This window comes from Acomys russatus, chromosome 10 (genome assembly GCF_903995435.1).
Source record: "Acomys russatus chromosome 10, mAcoRus1.1, whole genome shotgun sequence".
NCBI classification, from domain to species: domain Eukaryota; kingdom Metazoa; phylum Chordata; class Mammalia; order Rodentia; family Muridae; genus Acomys; species Acomys russatus.
The window spans coordinates 1,836,634-1,863,722 of NC_067146.1; the positions used below are offsets into that span (position 1 = coordinate 1,836,634).

Sequence of the window (27,089 nt, forward strand, 5' to 3'; positions counted from 1 at the left end):
GACCTGGTGGCACTCAGAGGAAGGACAGCTGGTAGCCACGAAGAGACTTGATACCCTATGAGAATATACAGGGGGAGGTAATCCCCCTCAGGAACAGTCATAGGGGAGGGGAATAATGGGAAAATGGGGGGGGGGGGAGGAATGGGAGGATACAAGGGATGGGATAAACATTGAGATGTAACAAGAATAAATTAATTAAAAAATTATTATTTAGTATTATTAAAAAATTTATATCAATAAATGAAACTTTCTGTACTATAGAAACAACCTACCCAGAGCTATAACTAATATAATTATATGGGGCACAGGGCTTTCAGAAACCCAGAAACTTAAATATAACATGGCATGAGTGATTTTTTTCTAATCACACATAAATCCATTAAAAAAGAAGAGGTGTGGGGAGATTTTATAATTAATATGTATATTATATTCAAGAAATTATATATATGGTTAGCCACAAATTTTGTTTGGTTATAATTGGAAAAACAACTCCCAGGGGTAAACCAGATTGGAGAGACATTACCTTTAAGAGGAGGGACCGTATACAGCATTACCCCTGGGAAAGCAAAACACTATTCTGTGACCCAGCTTACATCTGAAGTGGCCATCCCCACATACTGCATCTCACAGTGACCCAGCTCATCTCTATATCATGTTGGTTCATAACTTCCATGCAAAGCATCACTCTCTGAAATTGTAGTTTTAATACTTATTTCTTGATTGTCGCACTCCACTAGAACAAAAGCTGTCTTAAGAAAAGAACAGTCTTACTTACTAATCCGTCTTTCCCTACATCTTTACAATAATCAGCTTCAAGCATCAACATTCAATAAATACTTGAATTAACAAATGAACAAAAGCCTTAAGCTAAACGATTCACACACAGGTGACTAAGTAAGCTGGCATTTTTGGATCTGTTTGTGAGTTCAGTGAAACATAAGTAAAGTCCTAGAGCTTCATTATTTCTGAAGACGATAGACGGTAAGGGTTTTTTTTTTGGGGGGGGGGAGGGCGGGGTCAGGGTTTTTTGAGATTTTATTTTAATTACAACATTTCTGCCTTCCCTTTCCTCCCTCCCAGGGAATATATCTACAAACCATCCCCACAGCCAAGGCTCAGTGAGCATTGCAAAAGGGTGGATGGAAAAATTTTAAGAACTAGAGGATCAGGAACTTTGCTGTGAGATCGTGTTGCCCAGTACGTCAGAAGCTATACTCATAAAAATCTCACCAACATGACCGCCCAAACATAAACTGAACAAGGACACCAACAAACATGTCAAACCACCCAGGGCTCCTTGAAAAGGGATGAGACTGAGACACAGCTGGACCTTTAAGGCAAGCCAGACCCAATGTGACGTTCTATTTGTTGCATTCAGTGTTTCTTTCCACAATTCTCACTTCAGCAAAAGAAAAATACTAGTAAACGGTATCCCAGAGACACTAAGCTATAAAAAAAATAAAACAACATTTTATCTCTTTAAGTCATTTTTACTTTACTTTTTTATTTATTTGCTTAAAATTTTTAAAAATATGTGTTTAAGGGGTCACAGAATACTTCCAAAATGTACAAGAAGGTCTCCTGTAGCATCATTCATTTTCTCCCAGCAGTACTATTTTGGAACCACAAAGACAGGAACCAAAATCAGAACAAGCTGCAAGCTTATATTGCTAATCCCACTAAATGGGAACAGGTCCGAGACTGGCTGAGATACGAATGTCTATGCATAGACAAAGCTATATGTTGCTCACAGATTCTCTGTGACTTATTATTATAGGCCATTCTTAGTGCGGCATGAAGGAAGATTTGCAGATGTCTTACTTCTGCTCATACAATGAGCAGAGAACCAGCCTTAATTGCTCCTCATACAGTTATAACGTTAGAGCTGTATAATGCTTGTGAGAAATTATGTTTTCAGAACAAAAGAACCAGACATTGATGCTGGATCAGACCTGACAGGATTCATTCCTCTCAGCACGCTGCACGCTGACATCCTGCATCCTCCAGATTCCAGCCCTAGGCTCCGCAGTTGCTGTCACCAATCAGAATTGGACAGCTTCCAGGACAGCATTGTAGAAAGCATCTGATCCCAATTGGTCCAGCATTTCAGACTGCCCCACACAGGACTCATTGGGGGGGGGGGGGCGCTTTAAAGGTATTATTTGCCCTAAGTCAGCCTGAAGAAACTTTAAGAGAATGACAACCCATTTCCTCTAAGGGGGGTTGGGTAGGTTTCTGCTTGCTCTCTTAGTCTAGAGATGCTTATTTTCATCAGGAGGTAGTTATAAATTATTATTGATTTTATACACAGAGAAAACTAGGTTGGACTCAGGGGTGTCTCTCTTTTCCTTTATCTTTCTTTCATAGGTAAGGAGATAGGAGCAGAAAAAAGGGAGGATATAAAAGTATTGAGGGAGGGTAGAACAAGAGGTAGATTACTGAATCTATTCCTCAACTCAAGGCCTTAATTGTTACTCACAAATAAGGTTATTTTTAATTCATTGGTAGAGGATTTTGCATATTGATGCAAATCATGGTCATGTCAAAAACTAGTCTAACTTTATAACAAGAATATATATATATATCCTAGTTCTAACAAGTAGATATGATTCTATAGACACATAAGGTAAAATACTTAAATATGGTCTTCAAAAGCCTCAGGACCTACAGAATATGGCATTTAAGGATGTTTTTTATTTTTCCAAGGATTCTTTGACAACAAGACAAGTTAACTCCTGGCAACACCCAGCCTACCCCAAAGAAGATGATTAACATCAAAGGACCTCCTTATGCAGTTGGCTTCAAATGTGGCAAACCAGCCACTGAGGAAAATGTCCTCATTTCTGGCACAGAGAGAATTCTTCCTAAAAGTGGGCAAGCTTAGATGCAGGCAGTGTCGACAACCAAACTCTGCCAAGACAGGGTAAGAATGTCCTCAATAGTTCCTGCCTCGCAAGTATGTCTGTCAGAGATATTGGGCTAGAAAGCTGAAGATGATGCTTTAACATTATAGAGAGTGTTGACTATTCAGGCAGTAAACTGTCTCAGTCATTTTTTTATTTGGGAAGCTGCTAACCTGCATTTTCGGTTCATTCAGATATTTAAGTTTTATTCCTTCTCAAGTCTCTGATGGGGTTGAAGACCAGATAGTTCAGTCTTACAATTAAGCTTAGTTGGTTAGGGGTTAATATGTTTGTAGATCAAGATAGATGTTTTAAGTTAATAGAGTTGAGATAAGATAGGTATTGATTTTCATTCAGAAATTTAGACCCGACAAGGTAGGAAAGATGCTTTCTTCAAGTTCGACAAATACAAACAACCGAATCACTATGAATGTAGTAAAATGTATATAACTCCTGATTGTCTCATGGTTATTCCTGCTGTATGTAGTTTATTTTATTCATGTGTAATAATATAAATATATATGTTAAAAAAGAAACATAATAAATTAAAAAAATTCTAAATGTTGGTCTGTCCCCTGGATGGGGAGGCCTGGTGGCACTCCGAGGAAGGATAGCAGGCTACCAAGAAGAGACTTGATACCCTATGAGCATATACAGGGGGAGGAGGTCCCCCTCAGTCACAGTCATAGAGGAGGAGAGTAGGGGGAAAATGGGAGGGAGAGAGGAATGGGAGAATACAAGGGATGGGATAACAATTGAGATGTAATATGAATAAATTAATAAAATATATTAAAATAAATAAAAATTATAATTAATTAATAAAATAAAAAATAATAAAAATGTTGGTCGTAATACCTACCAGAATGAGAATGAATCTCATGCCATTTGCCTTCATTTCATTAATCAAGGAACTGAGATTTCGAAAGCTTGGGCTGAGGGTGAAGTCCAGCTTCCTGTCCATGTAATCGATGTCTACATGCTGGACATCCTGCAGGAAGCAACAGGCAAGATGTTCAGGGTACCGCAGCCAGTGCTCTGCAGGCTCCACCCCTGCTTGCTGACCCACCCTGGCCTCCTTGTAAATTCCACCTCCTAACATACTCCTCTGCACAGACTTTTCAATTCCACATGCTGAAGTTGCTCTCTGATTCCTGCTCACAGCTCCTTTGCTTTCATTCTTCATCTCTTCCTTTAACTACTGTTCCATCTCTCCGTTCCCTTCCTCAGTCCCTTTCCTCCCAGCCCTTCAAATCTCAAACCTGGTGAGCCCATCAAAGTGCTAACTGAAATGTCCAAGGATAAGCAGTGAAACTCCCCTTAAAAAATGAATGTAGATATGGCTGTTTGCTTGTCTGTTTCTTCAGTAGCTCTTACTGAGTTTATTCATTATAGAAGTGTGTTGTTTTATAGCTGCCTCCACACAGCCCCAAAGGAGGAGTCCGCACTTGAAACTTGCTAACACTGGTAATACAGAAAGAAAGGTAAAGTAGCTAATATTCAGATGAAGAAAGAAAGCAAGCTGCTTCATTTTACCTGTAACGTGATAGTCATCTGTATCATCTTACAATCTGGGTCAAATGCATCTGGAGATGCACAGACTTGTAGAAAAGCCAAAACTTAGACAAGAATGAGCCAGTGTACTAATAGTGCTGATGGTGTGGGTAAGTGAGTTCTGTGGATCTGTTCATCTTGCAATTTTCTTGTATTTTCTTATCTCTGTTTAACAAGTATATCATGAATGTATATAAAAAGAGAAAAGTGCAGCTTGTACATATGTGTCAAATTGTCTTTGGTAGAAAGATCACCATATTCTCATTTTATAATTGTTAATTTCTCTCCAAAATCTTAGCAGATGATCTAAAAGCCAAGAACGTGTACTAGAAAACTGATGATTACATAAGGAGAAAAACACTCCACATGTGTAGTTTTGCTTCTTGAAATCAGCTAGCTACATTTCTCAGGTTTTACTCAGGGAGTTAGATCATAGGTATGCATGTATGTGTTTTAAAGAAGGCAAAGGTTAAATTTGTGACTTCTTCCTTGCATACTTTCATCTTTCCCAGACCCCCATGTCTGAGTTTCTAAAGTGATGGCCTGAGTAATCCATAGCTACTGCACAATATTTTCAATGCCAGGCAAAGAGTGCCAGTATCCTGCAGCCATTCCAATGCCTGCTGAAGGGTACATACGTAACTCTTTGTCAGTAACCTTACAAATCAAGGTTTAGCATGCAAAAAGGTGGCATGCAAAATGTTTAAAATGTAAAGCATTCTACATAAGACTATCTCCACAGCTACTTTTCTTCTACTAAAGTAACCACAGCTTTAATTTATGTGAATCCGTTTTCATTTCACAATTAATCTAAAGAACAGAAGCAGAAGGAGAGGTTCATACATAGGGCATCTGGGCTGCCATCATTTCTGCATATAATTCGGCAATTTCAGCATCATTCTGGTATCCATAGCGACTCAGCTGGAAACCTAAGGCCCAGTATGGAATCATGGCTGGCCGACCAATCAACTGGAATAAAAATAAAATGCTAATTACTGCAACTTCATCCTTATATGTTGGATTCATCCTCTCAATCACCATGGCACACCCCACCATTATTTTAAAAGGTTTGCATTAGCTTAAAATATTCCAAGTGAAATAAATGAACCCTATTAGATTTCTCAAGAGAGAAATTTAGTCAAATTCTGAGTTCTAAGTGTTCTCACTCAAGATAAATGAGGAAGTCAAACGTAGAACAATCAGGGAGGTGAAGCACAGAAACTGTAAGTGAGGTTTCCTCACACTGCTTAGCCAGTATTCCAGAAACCTGAGGCCTCCACACTAACTCTTCATTAGAGACTCTTCAATAGACTACTGAGCAAGCCAGCGATCAAGAGAGGCATGGGTTATTACTGTGGCGTCAGTACCTCATAACACCAAAGTCTGCGGGGTCAGCTTGAGTGAACGTGTGAATGAGGTCTACAAAACCACTGCCCAATAGAAAAATGAAAGGCTCCTTCTCCAAAAACTATCTTAGTTTGCAGGAAGAATAGCAACCCTCTCATGGGAGTACCCACGAGTAAAATAAGCAAAGACTCTTATCTCAATGCTAAGGACAGGAAATCAATATGCAAAAAACACATGATAGATTATCAGTGAATAGACAGGTTTCCGACCTGGGTGTATTGCTGAGTTACGAGTTCAGGAGTCGGCCCCAGAACCATATAGAAGTCCAGAATCCCTCCTGTGGTGCGGTATGTCAGGGCAGGGGTGGGCTGGAGTGACACATCTGTAACGATTAGAAAACGCCAAATTGGTAAAGAGTTATAAGTCACCCAGATAAGAGATCTATCCTGAAATTTGCCATTTTCATCCTTGCGCCTTTATATCCATCTCCTCTGGAAGGTGCTCGCTTAGGCAATGGGCCCGAGATTGGTTCCATAGAGGGAGGGGAGAGAGTAGAAGAGCCATGGAGAGTGGGAACGGGGAGATACAAGTGAGGGGATAACAATCAGGATTAAATACTTTCTTATCAAAAAAGATACACAATCTCAAACAACTCATGTCACCCTGAGGGGAGAAAAAAGCAGAAGTCCCAAAGGCAGCAAGGGACTATGGATAGACAAAATTTTACATTTTACTATGTGTTCTGGAGTATTTAATACATCTTGAATAATTAATGGATAAGTGGAAAACAGTATTTTTCTTGCCCTTGAATATCTTTGTTTCTGGTAACATCCTTGACTCCAAAGGGGTGGTCACTGTTGTCTAGGATGGCATATGAGTGTGCGTCTCCGTCTTACCCATGGCATTGCTGTTCAACAGGAGCACTCCATGGGCATTGCTATCATCTTCCAATGCCATATAATAAGGGTGAACACCATAGGAATTCTTCTGGTACTGTAAGAAAGAACTACAGGGTAATTACAAATAGAAACCCCAATAAATTGTATCCATATCACAAAGCAAATAGTGAACCCATAGTTATTGCACCCACCAGTCGTATCATTCAAAAGCCTTGTTTGACCGTGTCTCCTACCCCAAGCAAAAACATGTGCCCTCTATACCCTGTGCCCCTTTTACTATTATATAAATTTACCTTAGCGTTGATTATATTATGCTATCATTGTTTTAATAGCCCTGAGTATCTCGGTAAGTTTTTAGTTGAGCATATAATGTAATATTTTACAAAATAAATAAAACGTGTGTTCAGCAGAAGTAGAGAAATTAAATGTTTTGCAAGCAAAGAATATGACATCACGAACCTCCTTGCACTGAAAGCATAGTGCATCAGTTCAAGGAGAAGCTGATGAATATAGAATCACTTAAAAATTCGCATATGAGTTTGAATAAATTGAGATAAAGAGAATTGGTTGCTAATTTTATTCGTGTCCTTACAGATGGTGGCTCATCCCGAGAAAACATTCCCCATATGTTCCAACTCATGTTCCTTCTGAAAGATGTGTGCTCTGATTCCCCGAGGCCATAGATGTACGGAGAGGGAAGCCGAGTTGAAATGGAAAGGAACATCTCATTGAAGGTGAAGCCAGGGAGCTGAGAATCCCAACTGCAATGCAAAAGCAAACTTCCGTGCTCAGCTAGAGGTCACAGGGCCAGAGAAAACACAATACACATTTGGGTACCTAATTCACATGGAAGCCTCCAACTATTGGACATCTGGATTCAGTTTCAAATGCTGTGAAATGACCCAGGTCATAGTTGTGGCCAAATTAAGTTCCAGATGTCCACATTTGCATTTGTATTCTGTGGTTTGCAAAACTGAGAGTCCGTTGTTTTGTTTTGTTTTGTTTTTTCTGGGTCATGCGCTCATTGAGAGGCAAGACTGCGTCTCATTCATCTTTCTCTCCCCAGTTCCTAAAGCCTGGCACATCAGCTCAGGAAAAACTGTGGGTGAGGCCTACGTGCACTAGAAACACTTGACACTCTTAGAACAAACGTTTTAGATTGCAAGAAATTTCCCAAACACAGAAACAGAGGAAGTTTGATACTCAAATCAACAAAAGTCACACACAGAGAAATCACACATGCCCATAAAGGTCACAATCTCTAATGGGGCAGGGAACTTTCTCTCAGGCAAAATCCAGACCCTCAGCAGTAAGGCAAGACCAGAGAGATGGCATGACTGATGACTGACAATCCTTGCATATGTAATACCATGGAAAGGCTTTGTCTGTGATAAGAACAGGAGCAAAGACTCTAAGGAGCCATTTCTCTCTCCCTATAGACCTCTGTACCTCTCTCTTGACTTCTCATTTGTTATTTCTTAATGTAGCTTAATCAAGAAAAGACTCATGTCCTATTAAATCTATTGTTCTTGCTAGGTAATTTTCTGTTCTCATTAGCAGTTACAACAAACAACATATTTTCTTTTTCTGAAATCAAATAACACATAGGGTTTAAAATTTTTTTCTGAGGTAATGACTGATAGAAAAATAAATTCCCTAGAGAATCAGGAGAAATTGTTATTCATATCAACAAACATGCTCATAATTAAGTGTTGTCTCAGAGATTAGTGGTTCACTTGCAGTAATTAGAATTATTATAATTAGATCTATAGTCACTTTGATTGTGAACAAATAAATATAGCTTACATCACAGTCCTGGAGCTTTTACGTCTAATTTGGAGTCCAAACGGGTTGGTCTTCACCGTGACATTATACAAGCAGTTCTCAGAAGAGCCAAGAGGTGAAGGAGGGATGTTCAGAGGTACTGGGACCTCATACCTTTTGCTGGTGGAGCTGTAAATCTGGGAAGGAGAAAAGGAGGTTCTAGCAGGATCTTCCAGGGATGCTGATACACTTTAAGAACTCCCATTGCAGGAGCCATTAAAACTGTTGGAAGTGAATTAGAGTCTCTTCTGTGTTTCCCATAAACCAAATTCATATGTCTCAGAGAGAGATGGGGTAGGGTATATATATATATATATATATATATATATATATATATATATATATATATATATATATATATATATATATATGTCAATACTGATGATCATAATAGAAGATGCAAAACTGTGGTGGATCTCAGTTCACATCCTAACTAGCTGTCAACCCATTCCTGACCTTTACTTCTGAAAACTTCTACTTCTGCATCTGTAAGACAGGGGTTTGCATTAATGGTCTGTTGTTTTTGTTTGTTTGCTTTGGCTGGCCTATTTAGATGAGGCTGGCCTCCAATTCATAGAGATCCACCTGTCTCTGCCCCTTGAGTACTGGGATTAAAGGCATGCACTACCACACCTGACCATTAACAGTCTTTCAAAGGCCTCATCTGTAACAGCCTTGGGCCAAAAAACATCTGTGTTAAGAACCAGCAAAGTGTTCTTGTGGGACTCTTTTTTAAATTTTTTACATATACATTTATATTATTACACATATATACAATAAACTACATATATCAAGAAGAATCACAAAATATCAGGAATTATATTAACGTTACATTCATAATGTTTTGGCTATTTGTATTTGGCAACCTTGAAGAAAACGTCTTTACTATCTTGATGAGTCTAAATTTCTGAATATAAATCAATATCTATCATATCTCATCTTTATCAACTTAAAATATCTATCTAGTCCTAGAAACATCTTAAGCCCTAAACAACTAAGCTTAATTGTAAAATGAAACTATCTGGTTTTCAACCCCATCAGAGACTTGAGAAGGAATAAAATTAATTACTTGAGTCAACAGGAAGTGCAGATTAGCAGCCTCCAAAGTGAAAAAAAGTGACAGAGACAGTTTTCTTCCTGAACAGTCACCAAAAAACTCTTCATAACCTTGGGGGCATCATCTTCAGTCTTCTAGCCCAGTATATCTGACAGACATATTTGTGAGGCAGGAACTATTGAGGACTTGCTTACCCTGCCTTGGCAGAATTTGGCTGTCGACTCTGCCCACATCCAAGCTTGGCCGTTTTTAGGCAGAATTCTGTCTGTGGCTGGGATTCTTAACAGTGAGAATGAGGACTGTCTCTGAGTCTTTTGCATGCTTTGGGGACCCTTTTCCTCCTACTGGGTTGCTTTACCCAGCCTTGATATGAGGTATGTGCCCAGACTTATTGTAACTTGTTATTCCAAACCAAACTATGTTATGTTTGGCTTACCCTTTTCTGAAGGGAAATGGACAAAGAGGAGTGGATGTTGGGGAGAGGAGAGGTGGAAGCGAGGGACTGGGAGGATAGGAAAGAAGGGAAACTACAGTTAGAGGGACGTAATATGTGAGATAAGGATTTAAAAAAAAAAAAAAAGAACCAGCAACTTTAATGTGAGGATTACCTTGAACTGCAGCATGTTTTCTGTATGGTAAGTCACACTCAGTTTTAGAGAGCTGACCCTTCCAGAAAGAGGATCAGAGACAACACTTGGAGCTGCTGCTGCCCGGGCAGATGTTGAGTTTGCCAGAAGGGTCAGTTCCATGGAGATGCCTGTGGCCTGGTACTGGATGTTACTAGCAGCATACTGGGGAATGGTGTCGTAGAAACAGGTAGGCACTCCAGGAGTAGCTGTGTGCTAGAACAGGAGGAAGAACTCCTGGTGAGCATCTACACTACAGTTTTAAGATTCTAATTACTGAAGAAGCCAGTAAACACAGAGTAAGCTTCGAAGAACTTTAAATTAGGTTTAATTGCTCCCCACAAATATTGATAAGCCCTAATCTCTGTAGTGTACATTTGACATGTTGGAGATATCTTTGCAGATGATCAAGTTACTATGAAGTTGGTGAGATGAGCTTCAATCCAATATGACTAGTGTGTTCATGAGGAGGGAGAATTGAGATACAGCCAAGCACACACTCAGGAGAACACCATGTAGTCATAAAGGCAGAGATTTTACACAAGCTGAGAAAATGTGACACCTTTACAGAAAACCACTAGAATCTAAGTGTGAATAATGGAACAGATCTCTCCCACAGTCCTCAGAAGAAACTAGCCCTGTCAACAGTCTGATCTCAAACTTCATGACTATATCTGGAGATAATAAAGTTGGTATTCTCTAAGTCAGTGAATTTATAGAACTATAGCACTCAAGGCAAAGGATCTAGATATGATCACTCACACTACACACACACACACACACACACACACACACACCTTCTGTAAGGAGTGTGTCAGGTAGAATCATGCTGGGTTTCTACTGCTCCCAACACAGCTAGCTTTTTCTGTTTTCATTCTCTCCATTATTAAAAAAAAAAATGGACAAGACTCCTACTTTCTGTTTGGGTTTTCCAATAAACAAAAGCTGTTCACTTACGATATTCAATGCTCAGTGTGTACTATGATGGTAAAATGGTTTTCCTAACATATATCAGTTACAAAAATAATGTTTCATGGTGGTATATTTATAAATGCATATAATACAGTTTAACTATATTCATCCTTGTATTACCTTCTAATCTCATCCTCCAATCTCTTTGATCTTCTTAATCTTCTTTTATAGTTCAAAAATAAGATTTTGAATAATACAGTTAAAGCAGCAATTAGAATGGCAGTGATTTTTTTAGATACAGGGTATCTGAGGGAAACACATATCAATCATCTATCACATGGATTTCACAAAATGTGTATCAGAATGTCCTGATGATGACCATTAAGTTGTCAACCGTTTCAAAGTGCTTTCCAGCTGTACTTGCTGTAGAAATACTACAACTTCCTGGTCACTGTGGTCATTACCTCCCAAAGGCACCCCCGCTGCTTGCAGCTCTCCTCGGATACTGCAGGATCCTCAGGGAAGCAGTTAAACTTCTCCAGGTCACTGACTACAAAATTCCACTTAATGGAGAATTCTTGTCCCAGTTTCAGTCCTGTGAGGTTATACATGGTCAACACCTAGGCAAGGAGAAACCAGGTGACAAAACAGGTGATTCAGAGCTGTGGAGATAATGTCCTGGATGATGCTCAGGAAATCAGGACCAGGCTCATTCTCCCAATATCACCTCAGACTATTTGGAACTTGCTTGATTGCTGACATTTTGGGACCATTGTGAAAGTATGGGATGTGGAGCAATTTAGGAGTGCAGATCACAGCATGGCTATCATTTTTAGGCTTTTTATCCTTCTGGTATGATGCTTCTTAATGAGACTAAATATGGCAGTAATCAATAGCACAGTCAGTTTTTTTTGAGTATGCACAGGAGCCACACACTGTGACAATCATATTACACATTATGTTCATTAATTCTACAGGATGACCCAGTGCTGTAAGTACTATGGTTGTCTCCATGATACAGATTTAATCGCATGCCTAAGACAATAGCCCACATCAGTGCCTCATTGTGGCACTGTGTCCTAGAAGTTTTGTTCCTATCCCGTGCTATGTGTGCTTTCTGGTGAAAGGTGGCTTACCTAAGAAACAATGAACTTCTCAGGACTTACAGGAGTGGGCCAATAATTATTATCCTCTAGATGAGTTTATCAAGTAATCACTCAGTGATAACTAAGTCAGTACAGCTTATGTTTTCTCCCAAAGCTTACAGCAACAGCACCAAAGAAAAGCATCAGCTGTGTCTCAAGGGTAGTTCTAACTTTAACAAAGGACACACCATAAACACCTCAGAACCAGGACAATTTATTGACCCTCATTTTTCCCACTCTGTCTGAGACTATCATGTCTAGTTTTGAATCAGCAGAAAAGAACTGCTCCTGAGGCATCAACTCTTGTGATCTTTCTTAGAAGGATTCATACTAGCATGCACACATTTCTTTTATGGTATGGTGGCTGTCCCAACAGTAAAATTGTCTCTGTGAATATCCAGACTCACAGAGGCCATGGATGGAAAGCTGTTAGAATCCCAGGGCAGGCCTTTCATCCAGAATCCTGCGGATGGAATGGTCTCTTACCTTCGTTGATTCATTGTAGTTGTAGCTTGAAATGGGAGTGATAATGTCATTATAAGAGACATTAAAATCAGTTGGTTCTTTGTCCATCCCCAAGACTTTGATGTCTGTGAACATGAGGTCGTTAGGATCCACATAATTACCATTTATAATTTTTGCCTGTAAATGGTTCTGCAGAGGAGGGAGAAAGTCATTTTAGAGATTGGATGTACACATCCAGAATCCCTTGATATCCAAGATTTTTTTTTCTATTTTCTAAATTGATTTTCTTTTCTAAGTTATCAATGACTACCTCTACGGCAAGTGTTGACTCAAACACCAGCACTCTCGTCCTTTGGTTAACTGGCTCTTTTATTATCCTATTGCTCAGAAAATATAATCTCAACTTACAGAAAGTTTCAGAAGTTACAAGGCAAAGAATGAGGACCCAAGCACACACAAAAACCAAGTCTCTCTGTCTCTGTCTGTTTCTATCTCTCTGCCTCTCTCTCTCTGTCTCTGTCTCTGTCTCTGTGTCTCTCTGTGTGTGTCTCTCTCACACACACATACACACACACACATACCATCTACAGTAATTTTTATTTTAGTATTAATGAAACAAGTTAAATTTTATGAATAATTACTATATGGCAGGCATGGTGCTAAGTATCTTGAATATATTATCCCATTTAGATAGGCCAGCAAGTTATAAGTCTGCAATCTCCATTTTTTTCAGATTAAGATACTAACTCACAGAGAAATTAAATAACTTATTTATAGAAACAGAGTTGAAAAGCAGCAAAGCTTAGCTAATTCCAGAAGTAGGTGGGACTGTACTCTGAGGGAAAGTGGCACATTTTGCTAAGTACAAAGAATACAACTCCAATGTACCCCAATAGTATTTGAACGTTTTAAAAAAACATTATAGTGGAGGAAGGAGCCATTTTAAAATAAGGCACTGGGACACCTGGACCCATAGGCAAAAAGTTGAACTTTGACCTAAATATACTAATTAGTCCAAAATAGATAATAGATGATAAATTAGATATAGATAATAAAGCTTTAAGAAAATGTTTCGGAAAACCAAAATTAAACATCAGAGAATACTAAGGTTCCAAGACCAGGTTGAGTTATTAAGACATCATATCAAAAGGCATGATCCAGCAGAGAAAATAATGATAACTTAGGCATACTCAAATGTAAATGTTTGCTTTGTGAAAATCTTCAAGAGGAAGAAAAGAGAAACCTACATATAAAATAAAATATCTACAAACCACATAATGAAGGACAGGTTTCACAGATATTTAAGGACTATTTAAAATGAGCTGGAAACCAACACAGAAAACCATCCAATCAGAACATGGATAAAGATGTGGCATTTCACCCAAGATAATATTAAAAAAAAAAAGGCAGGTAGACCTATGCAAAGCTTTCAACATGATTAGACATTGAAGAAATAGCAAAGCAAGTTAAAGTCACAAGAAATGGTCAAGCAGAAAGGCTAAGATGAAAACACTGACAAGTTTCAAACACAAACGAGTACATAGAGAAAGAGCATCACTTACATATTAGTGGTAAAAATATAAAATGGACAGCCACTCTGGAAAGTAGTTCAGATGTGTCTTATATAATAATAAATGAACCAATTTAAGACTTATACATGAATTTCGGAGAACTGAAAACACATATAGAACACCAAAGCCTCGAAAAATCATCACACTAAGAAACATGAAATGTGCGTTCCATGAACAGAGCACTTACAGAAGTAACAGAGAAATCGTAGAGGATGTACTCCTCTTCAGATACTGTGCCTGAAAGAGATGGGTAGATACGTATGAACCGTTGCTACGGGAAACAATGGAACTGTGGAGTCACATCCTCCTCACTTGAATTCTTTTGCATATAGTTCTGCTCATCCAAAAGCCCACTTTTGTCAGCCTTACTTTCTCTGATGGTGCCCTGTGGCTCCACTTGCTAGCATTTAAAATATTTTCATTTTCCTGTGGTTCTTTATTTTCTTTTGACTGCGTTTGTCAAGGTCAATGTTTATGGTTCATTCATCTCTATGTGCTTTGCATGCAGTGTAATAATAGTTATTAAATATTAATAATTTCTTATTCTATTCAGTCTAAAAGCTCCAGTGTTGTGGTCACTTCACATCTTACAGTGCAAAACATAAGACCTACATCAGATATGTCTTTCTCAGTGGTAACTTAAATGACATCTCTTAAGCTATTAACATATTAATGATGATGTGCAATAAAGAATCTATGCAATATTATTTATTTCTTTGGCCATGTCAATGACACATAAGGTTTGCATATAAAGTCTCTTTTAATTCATTGTCCTTAGATAATGGAGCTTTTAGCATGAGTTTTAATTTTCCTAGCTACTAAAATGTCCTATGATACTAAAATACACAGCAATGCTAATGGGTTTGGTGCCTTATTGGGAAGACTATGGTGACAAATTTTCACTAAGACCCACTGCCAGTGGGAAAGTCTACCTTTAGACACACCGTCATCCCAGTACAACTGGCCTTTTGCTTCTCTCTTATAATCCAAGGCAACAATGAGTCCCAAGGGATTCTTCCGGCTGAAGAGAAAAATTTCCAGTTTCAGACAATGAAGGAAAGACATAAAGAGATGAATTTCCCCCTCGACAAATGCACCTCTTCATCAATCTTCCCCTTGACAAATCTACCCCTGGATGCCAAGTGATGGATCCTCCAGAGTGAACTCCAGAAACTGAGTTTATATTAGCATTTTATGGAAATACAAGTATGGAAAAGAGAGATGTAAGATCAATGGTGGGGTGAGGTGTGTTTGTGGAAACTGGGTTTGTGACCATTTTAGCAATGCCCTGTAACAGGCATTCTTGTGAGTGTGTTCCAGCTACTGTCATTTACACTAATTTACTTAATCCTCACAAAGGTGCTAAAATATCAAACTGTCATCTTCTCCAGTTTATCAATAACAAACGTGAACACAGAGATGTTGTCTAAGGTTAACACAGGTCAGAGTTTCAATTCAGTTTCTCCAGATCTGAGACCTGAGCCAATCTATGTTGGCTTTTGCTTCCTACTCAATTCTTCTCACATATTGGGGAAAACACCCTAAGATAATGCCTGTCTATAGGGAACTCCTCATGGAGATTATTTGACTATTCCTATACTCACATTTAATCCAATAGAAGAACTACAAAAGTGAGACTATACTTACGCATCTGAAGACAATTTGGGACCAATGTCAAAAGGAAGAGGAGATTGCTGACAGTAGTTGGATTCCATTTGGCCCATGTATTCTTGGTCCTTGCTTGCCCCTCCCACAAAGCCCCACTGAGCATCAGAGTAGTTTGAAGACACAGGAGCTTACCTGGCCTCTGTGGTTGTGTTTGGTTGCTGGGTGGGAAATATGTAGCCACCTCGAAGATGAAGCCCTATCCTGTCATTTGGTAGTGTCATGTCTACAAATTGTTTCCTCCATTGGATGGCCAGGTCCTAAGCAAGAAAAGGAAAAGAGACTAGATAGGGTTCTGCAGCCATAAAACACCTTACAGATCCTCTGGTCGAGTCAATCCATTTTAAAGACAAGAAGATGGGGATCTCCAAACTGAAGTGATTTCCCCAAGGCATATGGGTAGTAGAGAGCAGAGAGAAATGAGACACTAACCTTGTCTATCTCTCACCATACTGCATGTTATAGCTTGTATCTTGAATATCCCCCACATTCTTATGAGTTAAAGGCTTGGTCCCTAGCTCAATGCTATTGGGGGCTTGTAGAAACTTCATGGGTGGACTTTAGCATAAACTTTTTTTTAAAGATTTATTAATTTTTGTGTATATGCATGTACACTTGCATGCCAGAAGAGGGCATTGATCCCATTACAGATGGTTGTGAGCCACCATGTGGTTGCTGGGAATTGAACTCAGGTCCTCTGGATGAGCAGACTGTGCTCATAACCACTGAGCCATCTCTCCAGTCCCAGCATAAACATTTAAGGTATTAGAGGAGTGTGTTCACTGGGAATTATAAAGCCCTAGTTTCTTCCTTGTACTCTCTGTCACTTTCTAGCCATGAGGTTTTGTTTCTCTTTCCATGCTTTTATCAAATTAGGTTGCCACTGGCCCAAAGCAATAGAACTAAAGGCTAGAACTTCTGGAATTGAAAGGAAAAATATAGAGACTCTGTCTCCTTATAACTTTATTGTCTCAGATATTTATTACAATAACAAAGTTGACTGACTTTCTATGATTTCAGCAGTGAGCTTGAATTCTCTGCTTTCACAGACAATATTCAAAAAAATGATTAGTCCCAATTATCAGAATATCAATCATGTTGAGATTGAGATGGTGAAATTCTATAAAGCTACTGCAGGTATTAGGAATGGCTTCTACTGTGGCATGAATGTTAATATCCCTCTAAAATTCATATGCTGGAACCTAATACTATGTGTGATGTGATGTTATTAAGAGATGATCCCTCTGGACAAGGGATTGGGTCATGAGAGATCAGTGAGAAGCTACCATTGATGATGTTGTGAAGACTTAATCTTGGCTTTTAGAGCCCCCTAGAACTGTTGTCAGTAAAGCTCTGCTGTTTATAAATTACACAGTATGGAGTTGTTTTTTAAAAAAAATACTATCCCGAATGGACTAAGATGCCTCAAAACATCTCCCACAATCTACTGATTACAAAGCCTTGTGTTAGCCTCCCATGAACTCCCAAGACTTCTGTTTTAGAATTGTCCTCTTCTAGAAGCCACTTGACTTACTGTCTCATAGTCATACCAGATGTCATCTGGGATATAGGCTTTCACTTGGTCCATGCCCTAAGGAAATAAAGCCAGTAAGGAATATTAGCACACACACACCTCTTTAGAATTTAGAGATTACCCTCATATCATTTCTCATGGCTATATGAGTAATCCTAAGAGCCATTTGAGATCATTCTGTTATACAAGTGAAAAGACGTGGACCCAGAAAAGCCAAGCAGTCTATTCAAAGCCAAGCTGTACCTAGAAATTAAGTTCACTTTGTATCTGTGTTCATGTGTTTTCTAAGAGAAGCAGAGTGTTTCATTCTCAGATCATGCCTTGCATTAATTCAGAGTAGACTGCCAACCACATCCACAGGAGAGCAAAGTCAGTGGTTGATTAGATGTAACTGTGACATCACCAGGTCAAAGAGCCTTTGTTCTCTATCTTTTCTTCTTGATTGCTATGGAAGGAATATTTTTTAACAAGATAATCGGCATAATAGCAATCCTTCCCACACACCCTACTTCTCAGCCGATGGCCATACTTTCCTATGCTCTACTTTCCCTCCTTACTCCTTTGCCCACTTATTCTGTCTTCCCAACCCAAACCCTCTGGATGAGACAATATCTAGATGGTCAGTGCACACACACACTCCTACACATGCCAAGGTATTCTAAGACCATATCAGTGCATGGCCACATGCACATAGTCTTTAGAGGTAATTTTACAGCATAGAAACTTTTTTATTTGATGCAAAATTGGAACCAAAAATTTTTATTTCCAAACATTCATCATGACTGTCATTTATATTTAGACTTAAGTATAATCATATATACTCAGCAACTGGATTGTTCCACTATAAAGCTATAAGGACAACTGTAACATCCCATTCCAGTATTCAGGCAACAAACTTACTTCATATAACACAGGTGTGATGAGGAGTCCAGGTCCCCATAAGAATTGCTCATGTAAATCCCATGTAGCTGGGTCCTGATAGAACCTATAAAGCACAGAGCACACTCACAGTGAATTTCCAAAAGCAGACGGCAACACATCACATATCTTAATGGACCTTGTTACCCTAGCAAGGTAAAGGGAACTTATGATCTGAAGGAGGCGCTTGGTCTAGAAACTCACTCATGTACCAGGGGTCTTGCTACTGTCTCCCCCAGTGTGTGAGCACGGTAGAAGAGGGTGTAGAGATAAGGCAGTAAGGTATAACGGATGCTCAAATAATGTCTTGAGGATTGCAACAGCACAGAATTAAGGCCAAAGGCAGCAGGGTCCTGGTCCTAGAAGGAAATAGAAGTGATTAGTGACTATTTCTTTCTATTTTCCCAAATGAACACAGTCATGTTCTCTAGTTTGGAGAAGGATGGGAAATATTTTCAGAAGCCAATAGTTTCCTTTGTTTTATGGCTAAAAAGAAACCTCAAAGATCACATGACTTCTGCAGTACAGATGTGCAAGCAGAAGTCATGATCTTCTTAGTGTGGACTACAGCAGTCCTGCGTGACAAGAGGACACCACAAGGGTTTCAATGGACAGAAAGGGGCCAAAGGGGATCTACTCCCTTCAGAGACACTCCAATAAATTTTGAGATATTTTCTGTTTCACATCAGAAATAGAAATAATAGTCATTTGATCTAAACTTGGTTTTATAATTTTTAAAAACCCATTTACTTAAGTTGCATTGACTAACTATGATCTACATACCAAATCTTTTCTTTTTTCTAGGTTTGGTGTGTGTGTGTGTGTGTGTGTGTGTGTGTGTGTGTGTGTGTGTGTGTGTGTGTACTTTCCTCTGTAATTGTTTTAGTCATCACAGTTAGTTTCATGTTCCACATCCCAAAGACAATGACCTTTGTATCTACCTTGGTATATTAGCACAACATGTAAAAAGATAATAAGGGAAAATTTGTGCAGATTGTATCAAAAAGCAAACAAAAATTCTTCAACAGAGAAATCTAATTTTCCTAGACGAAAGATATGGCCTAGAGGAAAACATTTGTCACCAAGAGTAAGCACTCGCTTTGTTTACTCTCTTTGTAGCTTGGAAGGTGTGAAAGACATATATATCACATTTGGCTTCTCATTCTGGATCATGTGACAGAATCAGAATTTTCTCCAAAATATATTCGTTTTTCTTTATAAGAGGCCCAGCTCCTTCACAAATACAACCATTCTGTAATGCTAATGTTGGGTTCATGAAAACACTGAGGATAAACACAGAAGAAAATAGTGGGTTTGGGCCTCCATCATCTATCTGGCTTCCAGCTGAAAAAACCTAGGGCTATACTGGCTGTTGTGGTGGCTGGGACACTGAGATGCAGTTTGTAATACTGAAGAACCTAGCTATGCCTAATTAATGATTACCTTAAATGAAAATCATAAGACTGAGTCCATGTTTCAATTCATTATTTGACTGTTTTATAGGAATGCATTTTACATCAACTTCTAAAACTTTAACGTACAACTTTAAGAGTGTTAAAAGTACAAGCTGAGTTTTGAAGACCTGTAAAAAGAATGGGATATAAATACCTTAAGCACTAATCTCTTATGCTGAACACTAGCTAAATAATAATGCTATGAATATATCGAGTCCCAAAAAAATATATGTTAAGTGTTCCCTATTTGTTTCAAATTCTAAATTTAAATTTAAAAGGACATGCATAGTTCTTTACCAAAACTAGCTGTTTATGCTAGTGTCACCTGGGGGAAGCTGCATGCCACCATCTACATGAAGCTGTATTTTGTGAACACTACCTATATTTCCTGCCCCAACTCACCTTCAGAAATAGTCATCTCTCTCCAGACCACAAATAAATAAAGGAACTTGAAAATAAAATACTTTGAAGTATTGACTCTGCATCCTCCCAGAAAAGGCATGTCATTGCACAAAAGCAAGAGCCAGAACCAAAATGACCATGAAATTACTCAAATGAGATGATTTATTTTTGTATATATATGTGTTATATACACGTTCTCTCATATGTGAATATATGGTCTGAGTTAGGGTTTTTAATTGCCATGATAAAATACCATGACCATAAGAAGCTTGGGAAACAAAGGATTTATTTTGCTCATATTTCCACATCACATTCCATCATCAAAGGAATTCAAGGCAGGGCCTTAGGGCAGGAACTCAAACCAAGAGGCAGAAACTGATGCAGAGACCATGGAGGAGTACCTCTTATTTGTTCCTCATGGCTTCCGCAAGTTCACTTCTTATTGCATTCAGGACCAGCAACCTATGGTTGGTATCACCCATAGTGATCTGGGTCATCCTACATCCTCCATCAATCAAGAAATGCACCACAGGTTTGCCCACAGGCAAATCTGATGGTGGTATTTTCTCTCAATTGAAGTTCACCTTCCAAAATGTCTCTAGTTTGTGTCAAGCTGACATAAAACCAGCCAACACACACACACACACACACACACACACACACACACACACACACTCGTTTGGGTGTGAGTATGGAGGTGCAAAGTTGATTTTGACTGTCTTCTTTGATACGCTTATTTACTGAGGCAGGATCTCTCCTTGACCTGGAACTCACCAATTCAGGGTAGTCTATCTAGCCTTCATGTTATGGAGATACCCTCTCTTTGTCTCTGGGATGCTGGAATCACAGGCCAGTGCCGCACCTGCCCAGCTTTTACCAAACTTCTGTCATCCTAACTCTGCTCCTCACATTTGTTCAGCCAGCGTTTTATCTATTAATTATTTCCAAGGCCCCTTTAATGAGTTTATTAAAACCAAAGTCGCCCAGTATAAATATTTAAATTGCAGTTTACTTTATTAAAATAAAAAAATCGCTTTGTTTCTGCTGCATTGTAAACACCTTAAGAATGATTTTAACTATTTTTGTAGATTTTTCACATTAAAAATATTATTTTAGATAAAGAGATAATGGTAGGATGAATCATGGGAAGTAATAGAGGGATGGTCTCCCAAAATTTTTATACAAAGCAAAATGTTATAACAAGATAAAAAGCATTTTACATCACTGACCTACCCCTCCATAATCTTTCTCTCTTGCTCTCTCTTATGTAAGATTGATCTTCTTTATATTAAGCATATTAATATGTACATGGATATATTACACCATCTATTAATATGTTAATATAATTTAGTTTTATTAATACATTTTTATGAATATGAAATTGATCGCCCAATGTACCATCTTCTACAAGGTGATAGCAAGTGATCGAAGCAGTATAAATGTTGGTGGTGGCAGAACCAGCCATTGAATCTAGGGCTTCCCATGTCCTGACTTTGTTTCTAAACAGGTCTTCTTATGTAGACCATTCTGAGTTAAACTTGAAGCAATCCTCCCACCTCTGTCTTATGAGTGCTGAGATTTACAGGCATGTACCACCATGCCCTACTATCAGCAACTCAATATATAAATATGCATTCTTCCAACACTTTCATTCTTATACCTTGCCTTTTCGACATATCACTCAAGATTTACCTACTCCTATGAAGCGAGGGCCAGTACATAGGCGTTTTCTATAACCCTTCTTTGAAAGCCAGTAGAAATTATCCAAGAATGTCCCACCTTGTCTCTTAAAGAAACCTACCTTGTACTGAGGACCATTGTGATTCCTGGACAGTGGGTAAAATGCTCCAAGTTGCATCCACCTTGTGCAGAGTTCTTCTGTGACATTGTTTCTATAGCCACAGATGTTGGCCCCAACCTGTAGAGTTAGCAGGCAGGCAAACAAATGATTACTAGAAAGGCAAAATGATTTGCTGTGTTCTCATATAATGAAGGAAAGTGAATTCTTACCAGTATTATTTAATGCTCAAAAGATGCCAAAGTCCTAGAGCAAACCCCAGCCAAATGAAAGAAACAAAGGTATGCTCATTATAGGATATACTAGGCAAACTGACTAGACAGGGCATCTGTATCAAGGGCCTGCCCTCATCACTCAGGCCTTGATGATCTCATACCCATTCACTGATGCTTTCCTGTCAGAATTTTTTTCTCTTATACTTATCCATTTGGGTTGTAGTAATTCTTTCCTACCTACAGAGGCTAAGTGAAAGATAAATCAATGTTAACATTTATATCATTATGTCTTCAGAACCATCTTACATCACACATAAAAATTGATTTTGCTAAAACATAGGCAATGAGACATGTTCCATAGTTTTTCAAACACCGTGAAGAATGGTAATGGTAAAAGTAACAGAGGGTAAAGGTCGGGAAGGAGGCTTACCATGGGGATGCCAAATAGGTTAAACTCGAGGATGCTGGGGATGGACCATCTGAGATCATCCCAGGCGGCTGAATTGTTTCCCAGCCAGTGAGCAGCAAACTTGCCAGACCCGGCAAAGGTAGAACGTGATAAGATCAAGCTCCTACTGGAAGAGAAGACAGTCCCCAGGGCCCTGGGAAAGAAATTCAGCCAGTTGTGTATGAGGCAGCCTGTGACTGTCTAGAACTCAGCTTATGCCAGAAGCAGCAACCAGGTTTTCAACCAATGGGAAACAAAGTATCAAAAACTAGATTTGCAAAAAAAGGCGCTATTTTTAAGGGTTTCTTTTCACTTCTTCGTAAGGCCTACTATCTTGGATAAGATAATATAGATCAGTTCCAGCCTCCCAAGAAAATTCCTTTAGCATCTGTATTCCTCATTATAGTTTTTATGAATTCTGTATCTTGTTGTATCTGGTATTGGTCTGGCTCCTTTGGAAGACAACATGTGTTACATGCCACAGTGAGTTAGATTCTGGCCCTATCTACTACAACAGTTTAGTTTAGTTTAGTTTAGTTTAGTTTAGTTTAGTTTAGTTTAGTTTAGTTTAGTTTTGTTCCTTGGACCCTTTCACCCAGGCTTTGTTGCTCAGGCTCAGGTTCTGCTTTGGTGTGAGCTGCAAGACAGGCTGATCTCCTTATCTTTATTACACCATGCATTATCACTATGAGGAAGATTGTGTTCAGCCTACACAAAACGAAACCGAAACAGGATCAGACACGCAGCTGGAAGGTTGAAGTAGAGAGATGGCCTTTTTGCAGCACCGATTCGATAATATGCGTCTGAGAAAAAACATCCATCCAGAGATCCTTCTACTTCTCTTCCTCCCTTGCCTGTGTCTAGCCTATTTATGATCGTTGCGTGAGCTCTGAGAAAATCTGCCTCCTTTCGTGCCAGAGAGAGAAAATTTTCACTCAGCCCACTGGCTGCTGCCCCCATACTAATCCCCCAGTTAAGGCAGATCCGTGCCTCCAGTTCTGATGTGCTGACCTCTCTGAATGAAACGTTTTGACTGTGGGGAGGCAAAAGTCAGGTATGAGGAAGTAACTAAGGGTGGCCCAAACATTTACTTTTAAAATCCAACACTATCTCATGCCCAAGGGGCAAGGTCCATTTATCTTTACTGGTTTCTGGAAACTCAGCTTGTTCTTCCACGCTCAAGCATGTCAGAAAGACACCTGGTTCTTACTGAGTTACAATTACCTTTTAACTATTAACCACAGTGCTTACATGATTCTAGAATATATTAACGAAACCAATTATGATTTTATAGCACTTTTATCACATGCAGACATTGGCAGTGAAGCAATTTGAAATTCTTTTCCTTCTTACCATTCCCTGCCTCATGTGACCCATTCACTCCTCCTAGACACAAGCATTTAGGAGGTAAAGCCTGCTAGAACCGAGGGGAACTGAGGGCAGCATCATTGTCGCTCTCTCATTGTAGAGATGAGGCAACAGAGTCTTGCTTGCTTCGTTTATTTTACAATAAAGGGGGGAAAATGAGAGGAGGGGGAAGATGGAGGAAAGGGGGTACCAAAGAAAGAAGGAAGGTAAGAGAGACAGAAGGAAGACTAGAAGGGATGAGAAAAGAGAGTAAGTGTGATCAGGAACAGGTGTTCTTGGAGTTTGCCTTTACTGAAGTACAAACATGGGTGTTTTCTGTACAAGGAATCATTCTCTCCTGGTCAGCCCAATGTAGTAGAATGTCATGACAGTGTTGAAAAACAGAAAAATATTCTCTGTCTTTGACCCAACACGTCCCATCATACACTTGTCTCTCTCAAGCCAGGCATTTACTCCACCGGCACATAGTCAACGCACTAGTCTACAAGCTAAGAGTGCAGGGTTTCCATGCAGGGTTTTATATTCCAGCAAGAGGAAAATGGGCATCCATCTAAAATCATGAAACAGTGATTTTTCATGTTACAAAATAAAAGCAAAAATAAGTTTGTTTGTTGCAATGTGAAAAATAGAGCATATAAAATAGTCATGAAGTTTTCCAGAAATGACAGCATAGGTAAATTTCATACATTGGCGATTGGACAAGGCCAGGAAAGCTGTCTTGTTCAGGAGTGTCAGCTCATTGGCTATATGAAAGGATACATAGCATTTAGCTGTTGAGGAGAGAAGCGCTACCTGAGCCTAAAGAATGAAAAGTGACAAGGATGTGAGAAATCTACTTTAGGAAGTATTTCACAGTCTGTTCTAAGGAGTAATGCTTTATCGCATAGAAAAGAGTGTAATGGAAAAAAAAAAAAAAACCACCGGGGAAATAAATTTTAAAAAACTTAAAAAATACCACTTTGACAGCACTGTGAAATAGTCCTTTGTAAGTTTTAACATCAATTCAATACATCTTGAGGTGTTGGTTAAAAGGCTGTTTTCATTCCTACGGTTCAGTCTAAGGCTCAAGATAGTGACCATTATATCTTGGAGATGCTGATGTTGCCTGCCCCTTGAACGATACTTTGAATGGGTAGAGGATAAATGATTTGGATGTGGTTTAAAGTCAGAGAGGCAAGGAATGAGTATTCATTAATGAGAAAAATAGTGAGGGCTTTAATTAAAATGTGACTGTGGAAAAATAAGAACTGATTATCATAAAATTTCAAAAGTATAAACAAAATATTTGAAAGGTGATTTCTAAATTTTCAGGAAAAAAATTAAAGATGGTATGAAGGTTCTCATTTCAGAGTCTGGGAGATAATAACAGCATTGCTACTAACTAAGACATGGAATTTAAAATTATTAGTCAGTGTGTTAGTTATTTTGAAAAACTAACTACGTGGAGCTATGTAATTGGTATTTAAGACACTGAGAAGAGAGTAAGCTAGAAGATACATATGATGTGTGTGTGTGTGTGTGTGTGTGTGTGTGTGTGTGTGTGTGTGTGTGTGTACAGAGAAGAGGATTGAAAAGAAATAATCAATAAATGAAGAGATAAGGGAGAAGGGTAAGATACAGCATATTGTCAGATGACAGTAAGACACCCAGCTGAACTTGAATTCCAAATAATCCAAATAAATATTTGTAAGCATAAGTACAGTATGTTCCATGAAAATTTAACTTAGCATCTTGTTTTTTTTTTAAATATGCTAAACTCTGTGGTGACCGTCACACATTCAGTAAAGGGACTATGGCTACTTTTCAGTTGGGGGCTCCAACTGCCTTATATTTTGCTGCCCAGGAGTATCACTGAAATGGCAATGTGCCTTAGGGAAAAAAAAACAATCAAAATTAAACTCATATGGAAAACCAAACTTTGTGCATCTTAAGTACCACTATATGCCAGTTTCTGTATTCTTATAATCACAAAAAAATTGAGCAACCTATTTATGCAAGAGAATCCCATCTACTTTTCATCTCCCACCTTCCACCCCCCCCCCATCTTCCCAAATGCAGAACCAGGCGGACAACCGAAGCCTTACAAGTCTGTGGCTCTTGCCATGGTGTGGCCATACAGGCTGTGGACGTCGTAGTGGAGGCCTGAGTAAAACTCTGTGTCCATGCAGAGAGTGCCTGAGAACAGAGAGCCATCCAGGACACCTAGAGAAAACACTCATCAGTGGGGTAACTCTCCATCAAACGACAACAACAAAATAGACAACTAACTCCTTATTATTGTACCTTCACCAATATCCACTTTACAAAATCCCCACATTTACAATCTTACTCTTTACTGTTTCTATATCAGAACTACATCAAGCCAACCATTGATTCCCTGGAGCTCACAAAGGATGATGGTAAGTGGAGACACCTGAGAATAAATACAAAGTACCTAGAGTCTATCTGCATGTGCAATGTGCAGGGATGAGTGATGTGGATAGGGGCATACTCACTTTTATATCACAATTTTTAAGAAGTAGGAGTCATGCGACATCAGATATTTTCATGAAGAAGAATTCTAATCCCAATTCTGAGCATCCACATTGTGGTTTTTATATTTGCTTTTTTTAAAGCTAAAATGGTTTATGTCTTATAAACTCATTTCCTCTATACACATGCATACCTGATGTATGCATGATATACATACACACACACACACACACACACACACACACACACATGATGGATATATCTAGGATGTATGCTTTACCCCTGTGTAGGTCCTTACTAGGAGGCATAACTCCAGGAAGAGGTGTGGTAAGGAAGAAATTAAGGCTAAAACGTACCCACCAGCCATGTAGGAAAATATTTGGAGTAGGAGATTTAACTGGGTGATAGATAAGCTGGAAGGAAAGTTACATTTCTTGCAGTTTTTTAGATTCACAACTCTATTAATTGTGAGCAGAACACTAACATTTTCCTTTTGCCATAGGTATTCATGTCTG

The 27,089-nt window shown here is 38.9% G+C and overlaps 1 protein-coding gene across 1 annotated transcript in view; it reads right to left on the reverse strand.

The window, feature by feature from the left end:
- Positions 1 to 27,089, reverse strand: part of Mgam2 (maltase-glucoamylase 2 (putative)) — a 79,370-nt gene that overhangs the window by 30,180 nt on the left and 22,101 nt on the right. The window contains exons 14-31 of the mRNA XM_051152402.1: positions 26,187 to 26,304; positions 22,717 to 22,888; positions 22,075 to 22,191; positions 18,622 to 18,776; positions 18,400 to 18,484; positions 17,500 to 17,556; positions 16,101 to 16,225; positions 15,233 to 15,321; positions 14,488 to 14,537; positions 12,751 to 12,918; positions 11,584 to 11,739; positions 10,190 to 10,423; positions 8,507 to 8,661; positions 7,293 to 7,461; positions 6,698 to 6,794; positions 6,071 to 6,183; positions 5,298 to 5,423; positions 3,763 to 3,891 (exon numbers count right to left, since the gene is read on the reverse strand). Of these exons, the coding sequence (XP_051008359.1) occupies positions 3,763 to 3,891; positions 5,298 to 5,423; positions 6,071 to 6,183; positions 6,698 to 6,794; positions 7,293 to 7,461; positions 8,507 to 8,661; positions 10,190 to 10,423; positions 11,584 to 11,739; positions 12,751 to 12,918; positions 14,488 to 14,537; positions 15,233 to 15,321; positions 16,101 to 16,225; positions 17,500 to 17,556; positions 18,400 to 18,484; positions 18,622 to 18,776; positions 22,075 to 22,191; positions 22,717 to 22,888; positions 26,187 to 26,304 (2,315 nt within the window). The remainder of the gene's footprint in view (positions 1 to 3,762; positions 3,892 to 5,297; positions 5,424 to 6,070; positions 6,184 to 6,697; positions 6,795 to 7,292; positions 7,462 to 8,506; positions 8,662 to 10,189; positions 10,424 to 11,583; positions 11,740 to 12,750; positions 12,919 to 14,487; positions 14,538 to 15,232; positions 15,322 to 16,100; positions 16,226 to 17,499; positions 17,557 to 18,399; positions 18,485 to 18,621; positions 18,777 to 22,074; positions 22,192 to 22,716; positions 22,889 to 26,186; positions 26,305 to 27,089) is intronic.